This window comes from Lycorma delicatula, chromosome 4, assembly GCF_047948215.1.
Source record: "Lycorma delicatula isolate Av1 chromosome 4, ASM4794821v1, whole genome shotgun sequence".
Classification (NCBI taxonomy): Eukaryota; Metazoa; Arthropoda; class Insecta; order Hemiptera; family Fulgoridae; genus Lycorma; species Lycorma delicatula.
This window is the reverse complement of record NC_134458.1, coordinates 120,228,147-120,247,023: the sequence shown is the minus strand read 5'-3', so window position 1 is coordinate 120,247,023 and position 18,877 is coordinate 120,228,147. Positions and strand designations below refer to the sequence as shown.

At 28.9% G+C, this 18,877-nt stretch overlaps 1 protein-coding gene across 7 annotated transcripts in view; it reads left to right on the top strand.

The window, feature by feature from the left end:
* LOC142323826 (protein-tyrosine sulfotransferase-like) overlaps nucleotides 1-18,877 on the top strand; it is a 1,177,394-nt gene that overhangs the window by 1,142,992 nt on the left and 15,525 nt on the right. For all 7 annotated transcript variants that reach the window (XM_075364080.1, XM_075364084.1, XM_075364082.1 and 4 more), the window contains 3 exons: nucleotides 937-1,080; nucleotides 8,185-8,315; nucleotides 14,301-14,409. In XM_075364080.1, coding sequence (XP_075220195.1) covers nucleotides 958-1,080; nucleotides 8,185-8,315; nucleotides 14,301-14,409 — 363 coding nt within the window. In that variant the 5' untranslated portion in view covers nucleotides 937-957. The remainder of the gene's footprint in view (nucleotides 1-936; nucleotides 1,081-8,184; nucleotides 8,316-14,300; nucleotides 14,410-18,877) is intronic.

Sequence of the window (18,877 nt, the reverse complement as noted above, 5' to 3'; positions counted from 1 at the left end):
TCATTCATCTTTGTGCCTTGTTATTTTATATTCAGCATTGCATTTTTATTGGGTATTATTTATATTCTTAACATATATTTACGTTAATATAAAAATATAAATTATCTTTGACTTTTTGTTATTTTATATTATTAATTAGTTTTATGGCTATTATTTACAGAAAATTGTTAATTTGTATACATGTAGCATTATTAACAGTTAGTAATATTTTGATTTTATGTGATTCTGGTGCAATGCAGAGTTTTTTCAGTTCCCTTTTTTTAACTTTTTTTTTTAAATATGGGATTCTTTATTTTAAAACATATTTTCTACAAAATTGGCTGTCTAGAAAATATAGTTGTAATATTAAATGAGCTCTTGCAATTCTTAACATAGGTAATTCCACATTATTTTGGATAAAGCTCTTTATCCTTTGAGATTGATCTCATTTATACTAGATTGTGTTCTGTTATAAACTTCTTAGTACTCACTTCTTTGTTTTTCCACTTCTGAAAAGTTCTCTTTAAAAAGAATTATAATTAAATTAATAAATAACTACAACTGTTTATGTTGAGTGCGTTCATGTTTGTGTGTGTGCAAAGCATGCATGCACACAAGTTCCTGTTTATTTAAAAAGTCATTATTATGAAGTCAGATTGTAATAAATGGTTATCAGATTATTATTTTTTTTGTTTAGGATGGATTTTGTTACATCATGAACAAGTCTACTGCTATATTGTTGCTACATTATGACTTTCTCCAAACAGTTTCTTCTCTTAGAAATATTTTGTTTTAAATTATTTTTGTGTTACCATCACATATATTTGTCTGTTTTTTTACAATGCACATTCTAAGAATAACAAAAATTATGTTGGCAGATATCTTGATAATATATTTTTTATATATACACTAATTTAAAATCAGATGTATTTATTTATGTATATTTTAATTTTTTAGGTGAAAAATGATGTAGGCAGGATGGGGAGAGGAGGGCGCAGGTTGGCGCTACTGCTTGTCTTGCTCTCCGTCCTACTACTTCTACTATATAAGATTCAGTTATGTTCAATATCTAACAATGGGCCGCTTATGGTTGCAAGAAAGGTAATATAAATAAATGTTATATTTATAATATAAATAAAGATTATATAAACTATTTATATCTAAAAAAAATTTTATAAAACAGTTAATTTAATTTAAAATGTGCATATTATTAAACAGTAAAGTTAATCTTAAATTTTATTTTTTAATTTGGATCTAATTTTAAGTTAATTGGATTGAAATATAATAAAAGAAGAATTAACTATACATTATTTTATCCTTTGTCATAATTCCTCCGTCTGACTTTATCGCTTGACCTTCTTCTCCACTTCCTTAACTATATCAACTTTAAATTTTCCACATCCAGTTCTTTGTTTGTTATTCTTCTTTTACTTTTAATTCTATTATTTCAAAACAGATTGTTTTAAACGATGTAGTCAAATTCTAGGAATGATTGTTGATGAAAAAATAAAGAAAGTGGTTGTTTATTCAAATCAATTATTAGAGTAAATGAAATAAAATATTTATTATGTTACAAACAGAATTTAAAATAAGAATCTTTTTCATATTAGAAGAAATGAAATCTAACGCAAAATGATTTCATAACATTTTTGCTTTAAAATCAATTGTTTGAAGCCATATTTAAATAAATGTTGCATCACTTTGTTCGCAAAAAAAATTCTTATGAATTTTTTCTTTCAAATTTGTTCGCAAAAAAAAAAAAGTTCTTATGATTTTTTTATAATAAACATAATCTTTGCAGATATTAATGATAATTAGTGAAACAGCCACAACTTTAAAAAGAATGAGCAAAAAGGTTCAATACATTCACTTATTTATTAAAGAATGATATAAATGTATGAACCAAATTCACTTAAATATTTCTATCTGTTCTTTGAAGTATGAAACATTTCTATTAAATAAAGTAATAAAAGCATATTCTTTTAGATAGATGAAGAATGAAGCATTTCTGGACATTTGTTTACTTCATCATTAATTTTTAATGAACAGCCACTCCCTAGAATTTGGGTATATAAATTACATTACACTTATATTTGGAATTAATATAACAAAAGATTTAATTTAGTTATTGGTAGCATACTTTGTCCTTAAGCTCATTAAACTAGCATATAGCTTTCAAATATTGTTAAATTATACATATAACAGCATAAATAACAAATAATATTAAATTGTTATTTTTATTATTACTACTAATGCCTGGCTATATTGACAGACAGATTATACAGAAATATTGGTTACAATAGATTTTAAATTAGTTTTACTACCATAACCTTCTTTTAGAATGGTTTGTTTATGTCACTGCAAACATGGGTAAAGTTACAGTTTTGAAATAATCTGTAATATTTTGATATGATAATAAATAGCCAAGAAAATTGCATAAACAAAACATTCTGTAGTTCTGTTTGTGTTTTTGAAATTTGTTCTTACTCAGTTACCTACTCAGTAAGTTGTTCATTCCAGATAATTTTCTGTTTTACAGCTAAAATAGATAGGAATGAAAAAGTGTGCTAGTTTAAGGTGAGTGTTAGAGTCCATTTTGGTTTTTACCAGATGTAAAAATTTACAACTAATTGTCACTATATGAACAAAGTATTAAGAAAGTAAATTTTGAATTTATATTTACTTATATTTTATTGCCTTAAAATATTCTAGATTTTGTTTGAAAAAAATTCCATACTGTTTTTGAATCACGAGTTTTATCATTATTAGTTGACTAAATTCACTAAGTAGTTATGAAAATTAAAAATCATTACATTTACATTTAATATAAAAATGATATATTAGGTCTGTTCAGAAAATAACTGAATGTTTTTAATTACGGGCCAATGGATATATTTAGTGACATAACAACATTGTGTTCCACGTAGCCTCCTTTGTAACCATATGTTCTTGGATTGTTGATATCTCGTTTAGTTTCCATGTTATTGTTGTTTGATTGCTACATGTTTAAGCGTTAATAGCGATTTGTGTAATGTGCAATCTTTGGGAGCAACAATACACATAAAATTTTGCATGAAACTGGGGAAAACTTTCACAGAAACGGAGATGATGCTCTGGGTCGTACGCAATGTTTACGAATGGTTTTCACGATGTAAAAGTGGTTGACAGTCAATTGAAGATGACCCTTCAACTGATGGCACCTGCATTCATAGAATCAATGATCTGGTGGATGCAAATCACCAGTTGACTGTCAGAGAACTTGCAGAAGAAGTTAGCATCTCAATTGGATCATGCCATGACATTCTGACTGAAAAGTTGACATGCATCGAATTTCAGCAAAGTTTGTTCTCTTTTGATGACTGAACAGCAGAAAGAACATAGAGTGGACATTTGTCCAACTTCTCGAACTAGCCAATTACAATCAAACATAATGCAAAGGATCATAACGGAAGATGGAAGCTGGGTTACAGCTACAACATTGAGAGAAAAGTTCAGTCATCACAATGGATTGGCAAAGTATCTTCACGCCCCAAGAAAGCATGTCAGTCTTAATCCATTGTCAAAGTGATGCTCTGTTTTTTCGATTTTTTTGGAATTATGCATTTTGAATTTTTTCAAAGTGAAACAGTGAATCGTGTGTGCTATCAAGATGTTTTACAACAGTTACATGAAAAATCCACAAAAAGAGATCAGAGTTGTGGCGAGACAACTCATGACAATGCTCCCGGACACTCAGCTTTGTGCCAAAAATCTGACCTCTCTCAGCCTCCCTACTCTTCAGACCTTTCTCCTAGCAATTTTTTTCTTATTTAACCCTTAGAGCCTCAAGGTAACGATATATCGTACATGTGTGCTTGTGTCAAAAGTCTCACCCGTACGATATATCGGTATGTAGTTTTAATGTTCATATATTTCTTTATGTTACCGCTAGATCGCTCATATAGTATTTTTTCTTAAAGCTTACAATTCGTAGATATCGATAGTGTAGGTTGTTTTCATTTTACGATACGTATATTAGAGAATAATCGATTTCAAAATTCCGATAATCTCTGATGTAAACAGAAGTGTTTTCCGTGCATTCATGGTTATGTTTTGGTTACTCAGTGCGTTTATAAGGAACCCACCGGGTTGGTCTAGTGGTGAATGCGTCTTCCCAAATCAGCAGATTTGGAAGTCGAGAGTTCCAGCGTTCAAGTCCTAGTAAAGTCAGTTATTTTTACGCGGACTTGAATACTAGATCGTGGATATCGGTGTTCTTTGGTGGTTGGGTTTCAATTAACCACACATCTCAGAAATGGTCGAACTGAGAATGTACAAGACTACACTTCATTTACACTCATACATATCATCCTCATTCGTCCTCTTAAGTATTATCTGAACGGTAGTTACCGGAGGCTAAACAGGAAAATAAAAAAAAAAGAGTGCGTTTATAAGGGATTTTTTATAGGTATTATAATATTATTTTATGAAATTAGAGTTTTAATTATAGTGTTAGTTGCAGTTTTAGTTACAGTGATCCGTAAAATATTCAGATTTATTCGTTAGTTCGGTGTTTTTTTTCTGCAATGTCCGGGCCTAGTAGACGTCTTACTGATGCAGAAATTAATAACTTTTTTGTTTATGATACTGATAGCGATTTCGAATTATCTAGTGACAGTGGGGATGAAGAAGATGATGAATTAATCACAAGTGATAGTGATGGGGATTCAGAAGAAGATGAGGCCTACAGAAACATCATTGAACCGGAAGATAATGTCCCTCTTCCACATCAATTTTTGGAACTCCCCGGCCCACAACATATGCCTAATCCAGGTTCCACACCTATAATTTATTTTTATTTATTATTTAAACTTCATTTATTTGAACTGATGGTGAAAGAAACCAATAGATCAGCCAATCAATATTTAAATACAAATAGAGATAGGCTGTCTGAACCATACCGAAAATGGAAAAATATTACCATTTCTGAAATGAAAGGTTTTATAGCTTGCATACTGAATATGGGGATAATTAGAAAACCTACTCTTAGTTACTGTAGTACAGTATCATCACAGGCAACCCCTTGGTTTGGTAAAATGTTTTCAGCGCACCATTTTAGAATTATTTTGAAATTTTTTCATTTAGTTGACAGTCCAAGTTGTCCCCTGCCTGGCCATGCTGATTATGACCCCTGCATGAGGTATCAACCAATTATTGATCACGCAAATACAGTTTTTCGGCATCATTATACTCCTCATGAACAAATCAGTATACATGAGAGCTTAGTTGGTACTAAGAGTCACACTTCATTGTTACAATACTTGCCAAATAAACATCACCACTGTTGGGGGATAAAATTTTGGATGCTATGCGACTCTGTTACTAATTACTGTTTAGCTTTCTTTACCTACAAAGGGGCTAAAAGTCAAGAAGATAAGCAAGAAATTGCTACATTAGGTTTAGGTTATTATGTAGTTAAAAAATTATTATTATTTTGTGGATAACTTTTTTATGTCGGTAACATTACTAAAATATTTGTTTATTGCTGGTACATATATCACAGGTACCATCCGTAAAAATAGAAAGTTTTTACGTCAGCAATTTAAAAAAATGTTTTCTGTTGGTGAAAAGCTGTATTTTCATTCTGGTCCAGTTCTTGCTTGTGCATATAGGGAAAAGAAATCTCAAAAAACTCCTGTTTTACTTCTTTCAAGTAAATGTATGGCAAGAAATGTTGAAGTAAATATCCCTCTCGGGCAAGAAATTGTATCAAAGCTGGCTATAATACATGAGTATAATAAGTACATGGGAGGGATAGATACATCAGACATGATGTTGTATTCATACTTGGATGAAAGGAAAACCATGCGTTATTGGAAGAAGTGACCTTTAATGTATTGGGGAGAATGCTTTTGAATTCATATATTTTGTATCAGCAGCATAACAAGGGACAAAAAATTAAATCAAGACTTCAGTTCAACATAGAAGTTATTGAAGCACTGGCAGACGACTGGTTAAATACAAAAGCCATTCTCAAAGATCCACAAGGGCCACCTGGGTTGAGAAAATTACCTGATAAAAAGGAAGCAAGGTGCTGCGTTTGTACACAAGAAAAAAGACATAGAAGATCAAGAACAGTTTGTATCCGCTGTAGTAAAGGCTTACCCGGAGAATGCCTTTCAAAGCATAAATGTTAAAAAAAAGTGGTAACACAAGAATTTCAATAACTCTGTAAATAATATGACTTTTTAAGTGAAATTTTTTTTATTTTGTTCACAAATAATTGTAGTTTTTAGAAACAGTGATAGATTAGATACAAATAGCAAGGATTTTTTTTCAAATAAAGAACAAAGTGTTTTTTTGTTAAAATGAAGAAAAGTTGAATTTTATTTTTTTTTAAATTAATCAAAGGTGTAACACCATTTTGGATTGCAGCACCACAATCTACATAGTTTACTGAGTAAGTACAATTTTTTTCATAATTTTATCGTGTACATTGTTGATTCTGTGGCATTTCTACCAAACTTCTCCTTTTTTTGAAAAACATGCTTGAGGCTTTTAACTAGTACTTACAAAATAGGCTTGAGGCCGAAAGGGTTAAGAAATTAAAATCAGTGATGAGAAAAGACACTATGATGACGTTAAAGCAAATTCAACACCAGCTAAAATTACATTACACCTGAACAATTACATTACACCTGATTTAAAGATTAAAAAAATTAAGTTTGGTTATTTTCTGAACAGACCTTGTATAACATAATCAAATGTTAAAATGTTTAAAGAAAGAGAAAACATGAAATCTTTAATAATCTTCTGTTCAGAAAGCATCACTCACATCTTTACTAGATATAAAATGTAACAAATTTTTCTTAAATTTTTTAGATGATCTTAAGATTTTCCTAAGATTGATTACATTTTTTAAGATTGATCAGATTTTTCTTAAGATGATCTTTTAGTAAATGATGATCCTTTAATGTGTGATAAATTGGATCATAATGATTTTTTACAAGATATTATTGAACCTTTCAGCAGAAATTTTTAACTGATATAACTGTTTATTTTTCACTGCATTGTTATATTCTAGATTCAAACGTTTATTTAAATATCTGTGATCTGTTCTTAAACAGATTTCAGCTTCTTTAGTCGATATTTTATTTTTTAACTTTTTGTTCTGGATTATAGTCATAATTTCATGGAAATTTGTCATAAAAATCATGTCATAATTCCTTTAAAAATTTTTGTGGTCTTCTTGTTGGCAATGTTAAGTCTATCAAATATTTATTTTTCTAACTACATTAATATGCAAGTTATAGCCAGATGGTGATAAAACATACATTTCAAAATGCATCTGCGATTTTTGAAAGAGATATTGAATTTCTTCAGGCAATTAAAAGTATACATATTTTACTTTAAAAAATATTAAGATGACAAAACAGAAGAATTTACAAAATTTTTGTTTGACATTGTGAACATTATCCAAAAATTAGAGGGGCATATGGATATGAGAAAAATCCTACTGGTATATATAAATGATGCATTTCTTACCCAATATAATAGGAAAGCTTTAAATTATGAATTTGATATTACAAAACATATTTTACATGTGAAATTCTACAGAAATGAGTTTCCAAGAAAAAACCAAAGTGTAACTATTATATATCAAAAATTAATGTTGCTGCCTTGATTAAGGTATTAGCATGATTTCCCTTGATCCATCCAGGCAAATATGGGAGCTGTTCCTTTTTTATCCATGAAATAGCATACCTAACCATTCCTAATGTGCCACGTAACATTTATATACCAATTAGAATACAAAATCTTGTAATTATGTATGGTCTTCAATACATGACTGTACAAACAATTTTGTAAGAGTTTCACAATTTTTTTAAAGTTAAATAAAAGTTAATAATGAAGAACAAGCTGATCATATTTTGTAACACTAGGATGATCATAGTAATTCATCTGCTTATGCAAAAAATAGACGCTGTAACACAATAGCGTTATCAGTAATCAAAAACAGTGAGAGATGTTAGGTTATGTCCTCTCACATTGATGAATGATTAAATAATTAGAATATTAAGAGTGTATTTAGGTAGGATTAATAGTATTGCTATTAACCCACATGGGTAGTTATAACTTTTTATATAGCATAATAATTTATTATTAACTGCAACATAAATTTTTTAACTGTTTGTGTAAAGTGCTTGTTTATAAATTTATTTTCAGAATTTTGTAGTTGATGACAATAAGAAAGTATACCCTTATGACAGGTTTATGCCACTTATATTTATTGGTGGTGTTCCAAGATCAGGTACAACATTAATGCGTGCTATGCTTGACGCGCATCCAGATGTGAGGTATATATTTATTATATTGATCTTATTTAGTAATAATATCAATTTTGTTTTCTTTTAAGTAAATATTATCCTAACAGTCTGTTGGTTATAAAATTTTAATAGCATCTAATAAAGATATAATTTTTACATTTTTCCCTTAATGTTAGCAATATATATATATATATATATATACTATAATTAAGAAAAAACTGTTAGTTTAACACAAGGATGTTTAGACTGATGATTAATACATTGTAATTTGTTAGTTAGGAAGTAATTGTTGAAGTTTCTGATACTTGATATCTATCATTAATCATCATTCTCACAAGGAAATTTCTATTTTAACTAACATAAAATTGGTAAAACAAAGTCGCTAATGTTGTGTATATAATGTCTTTGTCTATTTTATACTGTGATTTTAATTATAAATAAATGTATTAATATTTAATTATTGTAAATTATTTTTTAAATGTATAAGATAAAAAAACTGATTGGATAATATGTAGAACGGCTAGTATCAAAAAGATTCATTTGATTTCAAGATGCTTTACTTTTAAAACAAATTAACATTAAACTTGCAGTGAATTATAAAATTCATGTTTGTATATGAAATTCTATTTAAAACTTTCATGAATGCTCAATATAGCATACCCTCTGTATGTATAGCATACATCTACACATAGTTAAACCATTTCATACTCAAGCAATCATGTTTGTTGTTACTGTAGTCACTGTACTGTTGTAATGCAGTTTGGCAATTCGGTACACAGTTGCAGGAAGAGGGGGCACGTAAAGAAAGACTTTCATAAACCTTCAAAAAAAAATTTCACATAGTGAGATCAAGCGACTTTGGTGGTCAGTGATGGAATATAAAATTGGCAGGCCTCTTACAGCCGATGTTAAGGAAGCTCTTTGTTAAGAAATGTTCAAACTTGCAGATGCCAGTGCGGAGTGCTCTGTCCTGCTGGAAAATGAATTTATCAAAACTTGCTTGTGACTGTGGGAAAAGCTAATTCTACAACATTTCTATGAATGTGACACTCACAACAATGTTTTCCATAAAAAAGTACGGACTGTAAACCATTCTCAAGAAATGGTACTGAAGATATTGACTGAGAGTTTCTCTCATGCTCAACCTTTATATGTGGCAGCTCTGATACTTATTTTTATTGTAGAGTTTCATCTCTTCACTTAGATAAAACTTGGCTTTGTCAATGAACACTAAGTGTGATAGAATGTCATCTTTTTCCTGCTTGTTGAAGATAAATTCACAAAAATCAACTTGCCTTTTATCAGCTGTGCAGAGGGCTTGTAAAAACTTAATCCTATATGGTTTGAGTGATAAACATTGCCATAAACACACTCGACTGTCATAAGAGGAATGGGTAGCTGTCTGCTGGCATAACGAATGGACTTTGCTGGGCTATATACAAAACTGTTAGATGTGTTCAACATCTTTATCTTATACACAAGGGTGACCTGCCGATTTCTTTTTACAAAAACATTTTCTTTCTTGAAACTGTTGGTTCAAATGCCTAATACTCTGAGGAGTAGGAGGTCTAGTGCAAGAGTATAATCAATAAAAATTACGCTGCACAGTTTTCACAGACTTACAATTTTTGAAATTCGGAATGATTTCTGCTGTGGGGTCACCATCTTAACACAGAATGAATGGAGTATATCATGAGGGAAGCACATGCTGACAACCAAATGAAACTTTAGAATCCCCTTTCTTATATGCTATATGGTAAGTTTGTTAACAGTGAATGGTTGAGGTGTTACAGCCTTTTGAAATCGGATGAATCTTTTTGATACACTCTGTAGTGTGATTAATAGAAATTAGTTGTATTCATTGGAAAATTCATTATCATTTGTAACCATTGTGTAACTGAATAAACTCCTTGGGGGCTGATTTTCGGATTTTCTCAGCATCATCTAGGTCCTATAATCTTTCCAGATATTACCTTTCATTAAACTATTAAATGAAAATGACAAAATTCAAAATTTAAGTGATTTAATGTTAAACAACCTGTTATTTATTCATAGAGTAATAGTATAAAATATATTTGAAATAACCAGTGGAAACTGATAAAACAATATATATTATCAGAAGTATTATCAGAAGTTTATGTATGTATATATATATATATAAATTCAGATACTTCAGTAACATATTGACTTTGTGTTAATGAGATTTATTATTAAATGAAATACTAACCACCAAAACACAGTAATTATACATGTTAAACTTACCAACTTAATGTTACTTATATTAATTTCCAAGAATTGATTTTCACAGGATCCTGCATCTTCAGTTGGTATTGAATTTTATAATTATATTATATATAATTCTTTTAAAAAATTTGTTATACTGAGAGCAATCTAAAATAACAAATTTTAAAAGAAGTATGTATAATGTAACTATAGAATTCAATACCAACTGAAGATTCAGGATCCCATGAAAATCAATTCTTGGAAATTAATATGGAAAGTGTAACTTAATTACTGTGTTTTGGTGGTTTATATTTCATATAATGTTGAAAATATATATATATTTTTTTCTAATGTTTGATAATTATCAACAAAAATCACATATAAACGCAACAAAATTAGTATGCTTAATATAAACTTAGCAATTTATGTAAAAAGCTTTTTGAATCCATGGACTCATCATCAGTTATATCAGGTAATGTACTACCATCATTCAATATAAAAATGAGTAGTTGTCATGTTCAACTAAATTAGATTGAATTTAATTCATTTGGTCATGCCAACTGATAGTTTTTACATGTAACAATCAATGCATTATCTCTGATAAAATACTTTACAAATGATGACAAATCCATGGATTCAAAAAGCTCTATATAAATTGATAAGTTTATATTACATTTCATATCAACTGCAACACACCAAAGTATTCAGTATACATAATTATAATCATTTAATTATTGATTATTAATTTTTTGTTCTGTGGAGTTTATAAAATCCTTAATTGTTTTAATTATTATAAGTTGTATTTAAAAAAAAATTGTTTTACAGCATTTTTTGTAACTTTAGCAAAATTCATTATACATAGCTTTTTTTTTTTGGGGGGGGGGTGATAATTGATCTGTTTGTATGCCCATTATGAAAAACCATATATCAGTCTGGAAATAACCTCTGATATTCACAAGTTGGTGTTAATATGACACTTGCATTATTTATGGTAACACAACATGGTTATTGGGTTTTTTTACTCAATTATTGTTTAGTGATGTAGAAAACAAAACTGATTTGGTAATAAAATGCAATGCAATGTTAATATAAAAGTGGATACAATAAACATTAACAGTTTTTTATCTAAAAATTGAATTTGTTAGTACTTACCTCAGTATCTGATAATATAATCGTTACATGCATTTTGTTATATTCGTCAAGACTATGAACTTGACTGTTGTATATATAAAAAAAAATAAAAATAAAACTGATCTGAGTGATTGTTTAAGGTTAATAAAATTGTTATGTGTACTGCTATATTTATTAGTTATAGGAAGATTTGATAACGTGCCAATAGTAGTAGTCAATAATAAGTAAGTCTTTCTTAAGTTATCGTGAATGATATCTTAATGTGCTTTATACAATACAAACTAATGCAGGTACTTACTTATCTGATTAAATTATTTACAATATATTATACTTTAACAGCATAGTTATATTATATTGCAACATTTGATAAAGGACTGTTTAAACTCACTTTTAGGCTTTTTTTATACATCTGCTACTAACTATTGGCTTTGTTGTTTTTATTATTATTTTTGATTTTAATCTAGCCCATTTTTTAAATTAATGTTTATATATTGTGTAGATAAAAATATATAGTATTTTACATTTTATTATCATGTTTTTTATATTTTCCATAGTATTCTCTTGTTATCTAAATTTATTTATATCAATATTTATTGTTAATATGTTCTTTGTTTAAAGTTTTTAAATGAAGAATTTTTTAACTACTTACTTTTTCTTACTCTCTGTAAGAGAAATGTACAGCATTAAAAATGTTCTTTTGTCTTTTATGTAAAATTTTTGTTAATCATTTTCTTAATAGTATTATTACCATGTCTTTCTTTTTTTAATTATTTTTTATTCTTCTATTTAGAATATTTGTCTTTATATGTACTTTCCCAACAAAATAGCTAGAATGAGGAAAATAATGATCATGTCAAAAAATGGGGTATCGCTTTTTTTGCAAATCTATGTTTTAGGGTCCAACTAGTTCATTTAGCAAAAAAAAACATAGTATGTATGTACTAGATGTGTCATTCTGATTTTGGCCATATATCTCAGGAATGACCAAACTGATTTTCTTCAAATTTGGGACAAATATTTCTATACATGGTGCACATTGATAAGATTAATTTTTTTTCAAAATTTGTTAAGGAAGGATATTGTGAAAAAAACAATTTTGAATTTCTTCAGACGCATTTTAAAGAAAACTTTATTAAAGGAAATTATTTTTCTCTTGTCGGGGTTCAAATAATGATATTTGACTTAGGACTGGTTGGCCTAAGTCTGCTTACATCTTATTATAAGAGACTGTAATCTTGGAAATATAAATAAGTTGATAATTGTTTTTATCATTCAGTTTGTTCCTAATTTTACTGATAATATTTTGTTTTCAATTAAGAAACTTCTATACAATGTAGAATTCCTTCTCAAATCTTCTTCTCCTCATAAATTTGTAATCATATAAAGATTTAATTCACCTTAAACTTTTGTGATATCATCTTCACAAATTCTTGTGATTTTTATTGGTCTTTAGTAAGCAGTCCAAAGATGAAATATGCTCTCCTTTCCAAAGTTTGGAATTTTAAGGTTTCTTTTATATTCATTCTGCCTATGAAACTGTACGGCCAGGTTCTTCTGTATAAAACTCTCTTTGATGTAAACATTTACTCGCACTTGTAAGAGTGGTTCAAATGTAAACAAGAATCTATTTAAATTATCAACATAATCACAGTCTATTACCTGATATTTTTTATCTAGTCCCCCTTTCAACTGCAATGCAGTTATTTCAAAGCTAAAGAATTTTATCATCTGTTTTGAAAAAAAAATTCCATACAAGTTCAATGAGCACATCAAGTTCAATTGTTGAATTTCTCATCCCCAAATTTTTTTTTGTTTTAAAGTGATCATCAGATGAAGTCAAGTTATGGGTGTTGAGGTTAATGCAGAACATATTATTTAAGTTGCTGAATGAAACAAAATTTTCGTTTAATTGATCAAGCAGTGTATTATTGTTTCACTTTTTTATTAAACACAATTGGGTAATTTTTTCTATCAATATTTAATTTTGAATCATAAAAAATTTCAGGATTCCAAGGGGGGTTCCCTTTTAATCTGTATGATATTGTAACCATTCAAATTTGGTTTAAAATTATACCTACAGTTGGAGTTAAATCTGTTGAAGTTTGTTCTGCAGCATATTAGAATAATTGATATATGATCTGTAATAATAGAATATTTTAGTTTTAATTGTTGGAATTTTTTTTCAATACTACAACTTTGGAGCTACTTTCAGGCAGTATGTGAACTATTTGGTTATTAGTAGAAACACAGAATGAGAGAACGTTCTATTAATGGTAATAGATGAAATCACAGTAGGTCTTCTTACTACACTTTTCTTTGACTGCTTAGACTAATTTGACCAATAGGTTAAGTTAATTATTTAAACACAGAAGCCTTTTGTAGAGAAAGAGTTATGGGGTACTTACTTATTATTTTAGTAATATACTCGTACATTTTTGTTTCTCATTTTCATATTACTGCATTACATGAATTTATCATGTAGTAAGCATTTTGAAAATAAAAAAAAAAACTACTATTAATTTAAATATCTAAATAATTATTTTATAACAAATAAATATTTTACATTTATTTTCTTTTGCTTTACTGACCATAAACACTATGTAATTTAAAAAAAATATGAATTAAAAAAAAATTATTTAAAAATATTTTTGTGTTTTATAGATGTGGTCAAGAAACAAGAGTTATTCCTCGGATACTACAAATGAGAGCTCACTGGATAAAGTCCAAAAAAGAGAGCTTACGTTTAGAAGAAGCTGGAGTACATAAAGAAGTATGTTTTTTCCACTAAATCTTATATTATCTGTTTATTAATGGGAAAAGGGAGAAAAAAAATTGAAAAAATTTTGTTTAAGTTATTACTTTATTTTATAAAAAAAATATATATGTGATATGCAGAGCGAGTCAAAAATATAGAAACCACTCAACAACTTTAAAACAGTTCCAGATAGAATTCTGTAACTTTCAAGATAAGGGGGGTGGTCCAGGGGTTTTAACTGAAATAATTTAAATGTGGTAACATCCTTTGTATGATACATAATTTTAAAGGTCTCCTTAAGACAGAAAAATAGTCTAAATAAAAAGCTGGTACCCAAAATGGTTGTGGGATAATTTAGGATTTTGAAAAAAATTACATTGATATTATTATGAAGAATGAAATGGACTGATATTAATCCACACTGGAATTGTGGAGCACATACACAGTATCCGGTTAAAGTAAATGTATGGGCCAGTATTATTGGTGGATGATTGACAGGGCCTATATTTGTTGATGGAAATTTAAATGCAGTTAAATATCAGACTGCTTCTTGACCATATCGTTTCAAACATTAAAAATATTGTTGGCCCCAACTTCCAAAACATTTGGTTTCAAGAAGATGTTGTCCCACCTCATTTCAATCTTCAGGCATATGAAATTTTAAATGCATTTTTTCCTGGAAGATGGATTTCCCAAAGGAGTCAAATAGAATGACCAGCAAGATCACCTGACTTGTTACCATTGGATTACTTTCTATGGGTCAATTAAAGTATTGTTTATCATAATAAGCCCAAAGATATCAATGATTTACAAAATAGAATTTGAGAATCAGCACAAAATATCACCAGGGAGTCATTGAGTAATGCAGTATCATCCTTTTGCAACTGACTGATACTCTGTCAAATAACAGTAGGAGGACATTTAAAATATTTATTAAAATGAAAAGTAAGTAAATAAGGAAATGTTATGTTTAATTTTTTTTTTTAATAGATTTATTCAGTATAATCCATTTAATCACATCTTTATAAATTTATTTATTTGTGATAATTCTTCCTTAAATTATTATCAATATAATTTTTTTCAAAATCCTAGATTATCCTGCAGCCATTTTGGGTACCAACTTTTTATTTAGACCATTTTTCTTGTCTTAAAGAGAGACCTTTAAAATTATGTATCACATAAAGGATATTACCATTTAAAATATTTGAGTTACTACCCCTGGACCAACCCCCAGAAGTGGTGGAAATTCTATTTCTCATCAAAAGGTAAAGTAGTTGACTGATACCTTATCCTGAAATCTACAGAAATCTATCTGGAACTCTTTTAAAGTTGTTGAATGGTTTCCATACTTTTGACTCAATCACTTAGGACATATTGCTTCTGCATGCATTCAGTGAATTTTCAATTTTATTTCGTTTTTTAATCCATTTTCATGGAAACTACTACTGATTGTATATTTGAATTTACAGCTTCAACTCAAAATTTCTAGTCCCAGTTAAGGGTAAACATTTAAAAAGTTTCTAAACAAAATATATCCAATGATTTTGGTTAAATTTTTAAATCTTAATGAAATTATAATTTTCTGAGAAGATAATTAGTTAATTGTTCTTAAAACCTGATGCTCTGTTTACACCGGAATAACTTAATAGTATACAAAAATTGAAGGATGTAAATAAGGATAAAAATGTCAGTTACTGAATCTTTATTTAATTAAGTAGTGTAGCATTAAAATATTTTTTATATCTTAATCTTGTCTTATAAACTAGTATTAAAATACAAAATCTTGCCTCTCTCCAGTATTTATACATTTAAATGTTACATTTTATAATTTCCAGTCACTATAACCACTGCATGTGTATTCAACAAGAAATAAAACTTACATATTGAATTATCCCAGCCACATTAAAAGGTTTTTTTTTTTTTGGAAAGTTTTTACATCACAAGCCTGAATGAATTAGAACTTGCATCAAAACCTTTTAGATATTTAAAAAAACTTTATTCAATTTCATAGAGAAACACTTTTTTATTTATTTATTTTTTAATTTAGATTTCATTTATTCAGAATTGTAAAATTAAATTACATATTTATCAGTGAATCTGGTAATATGGCAATAAAAAAATAACATGTTTGGTATAAAAATAAACTGACCAAGTCACTTATATGATTCTAAATTGAATGGGTAGAAACACATTTTGCAAATTTTTATAAAATAGATCTGCAAAGACTAAGTGATTAATAAACATAGAATTTAGATTGAGGACTATTCATATTTTCATATTTAAGTTGGAAGTTAAGACTTAAAATTAATAGAAGGGTTTCTTTTACCCTAAAATATTCAAGTTTGACCTCTACTAGTTTGTCAAAAAACTTTGTGCAACATGTTATGGTGGACAAAGATCTCATTTGTACTGCCTTCTCACTGGTTAATTAAAAGCTCATTCAAGATAGTTGTTACAGATGGCAATTTTAGATATTTATATAGGCTCAGTTAGTGAGATAAAAAGATATGTCAATGAGAGTCAAACCACAGTAATAACTGTAGAATGTCCATATTAGATTTAAGTGTACCAAATATTGACCACCATTTGTCCATATGGAGCTGTCAAAAGATTTGTATATGGCAAGTCATAAATGTCAAAGAAGTAAAAAATCATATAAAATCATAAAAATAGATTGGCTAAATCTACTGTTAGCAAAATAGAAAACATGTGTTATGCGTTTTTTCCGCATTGGATTTTTGTCTAGAATTAGATCCAAATAATGAACCGATTCAATGGGTATCAAAAAAATATTGATTTTTACTGGTGGGCAAATTACCAGTTTTAAAGTGAGACATTTATGTTGGTTTGGTGACATTTATTTTTATTTTCCAATAATAAACCTGGAATTTATTATATTAAGGAGAGCTTACAGTTTTCTTGTAATCAGTATGGTTATTTCCTCTGAACAGTGTTGCTGCATCATCTATGTAGATGCATAAGTTTGTAGATGCATTAAGGGAGACCAGAAAATTTACTGGCGTAGATGTTATATAATATAGGGCTTAGGATTGCACCTTTATTGATAATATTCTGTAATTGGGTAATATTCTGTTTGAGAGAGATATTTTTAAACATATAACATTCTATCTATAAAAGTTATTTATTGCTAAATAATATGTAGATGATGAAAGAAAATAATAAATTTTAATAATAAACAATACCAGATATGGTCATATGCCTGGTCACATCTAGAAATGCAGGAATTACTAATTCTTTTTTTTAATTTCAAGGGTAAATACAATGAAATCCATTACTGTATTTGTTAAATGGTGGAATGTGAAGCTGGAAAACCAAATTGGGGTTCAGGAAAAAGGTTGTTTTCTTCAGTCTGAACCATTATTCATTTTATTAATACATCTTATAGACCAGTCTGTTCAAATTTGAGAATAAATTTTCAAATAAGAATTTTGAATTCTTCATCTGGTTTTATAATCATCTTTTGTATATTATGTTCCTAGAAATGATTAATTTAATTATAGTTAAGCATATATTAAGTTATTTTATCATTTATATGACAAACAAAAGATTAATTAAAAATAAACTTTAAGCTCTCAGTAAATATGTACGAAGTGCGTGTTTGACATAGTTAATAAAGTCGGATCTAGTAACATGAGTAGTGAAGGATGGTTGACTACATGTGTCTTTAGCAGCAGAATCTGGACGTTTACCCAGAATCCCCATGTGGCTAGGAATCCAGCAGAAACTCACTTGTGTGTTGCGATGGTTCAACACGGCTATCACACTGTAGATTTCGGTGACGATAGGATGTCTGGAATAAAAATTTATAAGGCTTGCAGAGCACTACACGAGTTGCTACAAATAAGGATATGAGGATATTTAGGGTTAATGATATTCAAAGCCTTATGTATAGTTCAGCAGTAAACACACTCGTAAGACCGGGAAGACCAAACATGTAAGTTTGGTCATTAACAATAAATGTACATCCAATGGTATTGTGCTGTTTCGACCCATCTGTGTATATTACTGCATCTGGGTTCGTCTCAGAGAGAATGTGGTGAAACATTTGCTGAAAGAAAACTGGTGAAGCTGATTTTTTATTATACATAGGGAGGTCAAAAATAAATTTAATAAGGTTGATTCTCCACGGAGATACGAACACGGATAAATCAGAAAAATGGAAGGTGTGTCATCATTTATAAGGCGTAGGAAACACCGGATGCGGATACACACAGGTGCAGTAAAACATGGATGATGTACATATCTTTGAAGATAGGATTTCCAAGGACTGCGTCAAAAGCCGGGTGATTTGGCTGTCCTTTAAGACAGATAAAATAAGATGCTAAAACCTGGTCACGTCTGTTCCAAAGTGATGGCTCACCACAGTCGATGAAAATGCTTACGACAGGGCTTGATCCAAAAGCACCTGTAGCAAGCCGAAGGAAAGCATAATGTACAGAATCCGGCATTTTAAGGATGGTGT